Raw genomic sequence first — 3,457 nt, forward strand, 5'->3', positions numbered from 1 at the left:
AGCTGTAAGCATTTGACATCTTAGCTACGTTAGTAATGAGAGGAATGTATACATGTTGTTTGGTTAAATTTGACAGTTACAGACTTCCTTTCTAAGCAATAGCTAAACTTTGACTGGGTTTAACAAACTGTAGGTGTCTCTGAATCCCTTCATGATTTGTTCATAGGCTGTATGTTACTGGCATATCATTGTACTTTGGCCTGCACCTGTATTTATAAAGGTGTACAGAAACTTTTTTGATGTCAGGGTTGCCCCTGAGTGCAGAGTTCGGCAGAGTAGCTCAGAGTCTGAAGAGGAACCGCAAAACGTGCGGGAGGAAATTTCCCAGGCCTGGACTGAGATGCATAGGCCTACTCCTCAAGCTTCAAAGGCACAGCTGAATGGAGAGGGCCCCTCTTCCCCCATCCCTGTGAGAGATAGTGAATAGGAAGAAGGGGGGCTGATAGAGCCTGAATTCTTGGATGCTAGACGCATGCGGAGACAAGAGAGAAATGGCAGGGGCAGAGTTTAGGTGATTGCCTGATTGGCCTGGCGGGAACAGCTATGCTTAGAGTCCTCATGAGATAGATGCAGATCCCCCCCTTAAGTTAGGACAGCAAGCTCACCTGTTCCTCAGATGGTGGGCAACTTTTCAACTTTCGTAGTTTTCCTTTGAACTCCCTGAAGGTATTTCCTTTGTAGACTGTGGGTCACCGATAATTAGCATCTGAATGACCCATTGAATTAAGTGGATTAAAAGCCTTGGAACTGAAGTCTCTTGTCTGTGTTTTGATTTGGCTTTTGAAGTTTTACAGCAGGGGCAAAGGGAAACATGACATTTTGTGTTCAAATTTCATTTTGCTTCAATTTGCAATAAATTATGTTTTAAATTATACTTGACATTTTTGATATTAAAAATAAAACTTCGTAGTGGATTGTTATAGAAGATAGCCTAATTCTTTTTTTTAAAAAAGCTTTGTGACATAAATAAACTCCCAACTTTGAATCAGAGTGAAAACCCTTGTTATTTGTAGAATCTGCATGCCAAGAGCTTTCCAATGAAGTGTGTTTCATCAGAATCGGTCAACAGGAAAGCAGTCAAAAAGGGATGATCAACTAAATCCCGACTTTGAATTATATATATATAAAATTATTTTTATTGCACATCACAGAACACAGAAAAATCACATGATTTGTGATCTTGTGATTTCCCAGGCTGTCTTGGGAAAGAGTAGATGAACAGTTTTTAAAAATTTATTACATATGTTCTGTAAACACATGTCAGTTTATTTCAGGGAAGAAGCCAGGGCAAATTGGATGCTGAACAGAACAACAACTTTATTGCTAAGATGAGAACCGCAACACTTGCTTATCCGATTGCCTCAGTTTACAGCACAGTGCCACCTATGGCTGGAATAGCAACATAACAGTGAAAGCTCCTCAATAACACACACAGATCTGTCTGGATAACACATTTCACCTTAAATGCTCTGTGCCTTCTGGTATGCTGGTTCTTAGACTGAGAGGTGAACTTTCTTGTCCTGCCATATGGTTACTAGCAAACTCCTTCCTCACTCCCCAGTTATTTCTCCCCCAACCTGACATATTCCTCACTGTCAGTGTGAATGCATTCTTTTTTTCTTTTCTTTTCAGCTGTGTGTTATCTTTGCTTTCTCTTTTTCTTTCCACCTTTTACATTATCACCTTTCTCCTCAGCCATCTCTCCTTTCTCCTCAGCAGCCTGCCCAATGCCTCCCTCACCTGATCATTCCTCAGACAGTAGATCAAAGGGTTGAGGAAGGGTGTAATGGCCGTGTAGAAGACTGTTACTACTTTTGATATCTGTGACTGACTTTCAGCACCTGGTGTTATGTACATCCCTACGACTGAGCCATAGAAAAGTGTCACCACCACTAGGTGGAAAGATATGGTGGAAAAAGCCTTCTTCCGGCTGCCTTCACTGGAAGATTTTTTCATCAGTGTAAGTATGATGATGCCGTAGGATAGTACAACAAAGAGTAAGTTACCTAAAATAACAATAATATTCATGGAAAACTGACAGACAAGGGGAGTGTTTTTGAGTGGTGGGCAGGCCAAGGACAGAATGGGCCCAGGATCACACAAAAAATGGTCAATAATGTTCATGCCGCAGAAGGACAACCTGGAGATCAAAGTCACTGGGAGAATGTACCCAAAGAATCCAATGACCCAACAAGTAGCCACCAGGGCATAGCAGGATGTTTGAGACATGATTTGGGGGTAGCGTAGAGGGTGGCAGATGGCTAAGTATCGATCCAAGGCCATGGCTGAAATGAAGAAGCATTCAGTGCAGCCAAGTGAGAAGAAGATGTAGAACTGGAGGAAGCAGGCATGGAAAGAGATGATCCCATGGGGGGAAGCCAGGTCAAAGAGCATTCGAGGCACAGTGGTGGTCACATAGCACATTTCCAGCCAGGAGAAGTTGCTTAGCAGAATGTACATAGGCAGCTGAGCCAAGTGGGCATCTACACGTACCAGTGTGATTATTGTTATGTTCTCAGCCAAAGTGAGCAGGTAAAGAACAGTAAACAAGATAAGGAGCAGGAACCGTGTTTGCTGCCCAGCCCCAAGACCCAGCAAAATGAATTCCCGAACTGTGGTCCCATTGGCCAACTCCATCTGGAATTACATAATAGAATCATAATCACACACTGTTGGGAAGTATCATCCACCTGTCTATCTATATGTTCCCATTGAAAGATGAAGTTTAAGCAATCATGCCATTTTGGGGATGGGCAGTAGTACAGCTGCTTCTCACCCCATTTCAAATGTCTGCATTGCAACAAACTTAGTTGGAGTGAGCAAATCTTTATAAAAGGCAGGGGAAGAAGGCAGAGGCTTTGATAATCTTTAAAAATCCCTGTGATCTATGTTTGTTGATTTTATAAAGTTATAATATGGATATCAATATTAGGAAATCATTTACTTGAACTTGAATCTGATGGTTCTTAACTTTGCCACTTGTTTCAGGTTGTGTTGTTCCTTGAATCTACAGTACCTCATGTACATTTACAAATGTTGTTTTGAGCATCTCTACACCAGCCTAAAATCCCACATTTAAAATGGGGCTTTCTGCTTCCGTTTTAAATTCAGGATCACAATGGACTCCCTTTATACATGCTTCTCCCCCCGTCCTCTTCCTCCCCCCCTTATCTGAGTCTTCCATATATTTCATTATACAGCTGCTAGATGGCGCTGTGGTCTAGCTCCTCTTATTGTGGGTTTTCCTCTTTTCACGAGGGAACTCAAGTGGAACTCAAGCACTGTAATTTGATAGCTTATTATCTCTAATCTTTTAAAAAAATTGAATAAATGTAATTTACTGTGGGCGATGCTCTGGAGGTTAACAACATCATCTAAAGGCCCCAGAAACTTCTGTGAGTAACCAATCAGAATAGCAGGATAAAAGCTCCAAGTGAAGAAGCCCTTTGCATCATTC

The 3,457-nt window shown here is 41.7% G+C and overlaps 1 protein-coding gene across 1 annotated transcript; it reads right to left on the minus strand.

Annotated features, from left to right (window-relative positions):
* Positions 1 to 1,671: 1,671 nt before the first annotated feature.
* LOC146342408 (olfactory receptor 11G2-like) lies at positions 1,672 to 2,652 on the minus strand. Its single transcript, XM_084808532.1, has one exon. It carries the CDS (start codon positions 2,635 to 2,637, stop codon positions 1,672 to 1,674), a length of 966 nt encoding a protein of 321 aa, XP_084664658.1. The 5' UTR covers positions 2,638 to 2,652.
* Between the last annotated feature and the right edge of the window lie 805 nt (positions 2,653 to 3,457).

The sequence above is a fragment of the Heloderma suspectum genome, chromosome 6 (genome assembly GCF_057233095.1).
Source record: "Heloderma suspectum isolate Gila_16-S chromosome 6, 16-S_ref, whole genome shotgun sequence".
NCBI lineage: Eukaryota > Metazoa > Chordata > Lepidosauria > Squamata > Helodermatidae > Heloderma > Heloderma suspectum.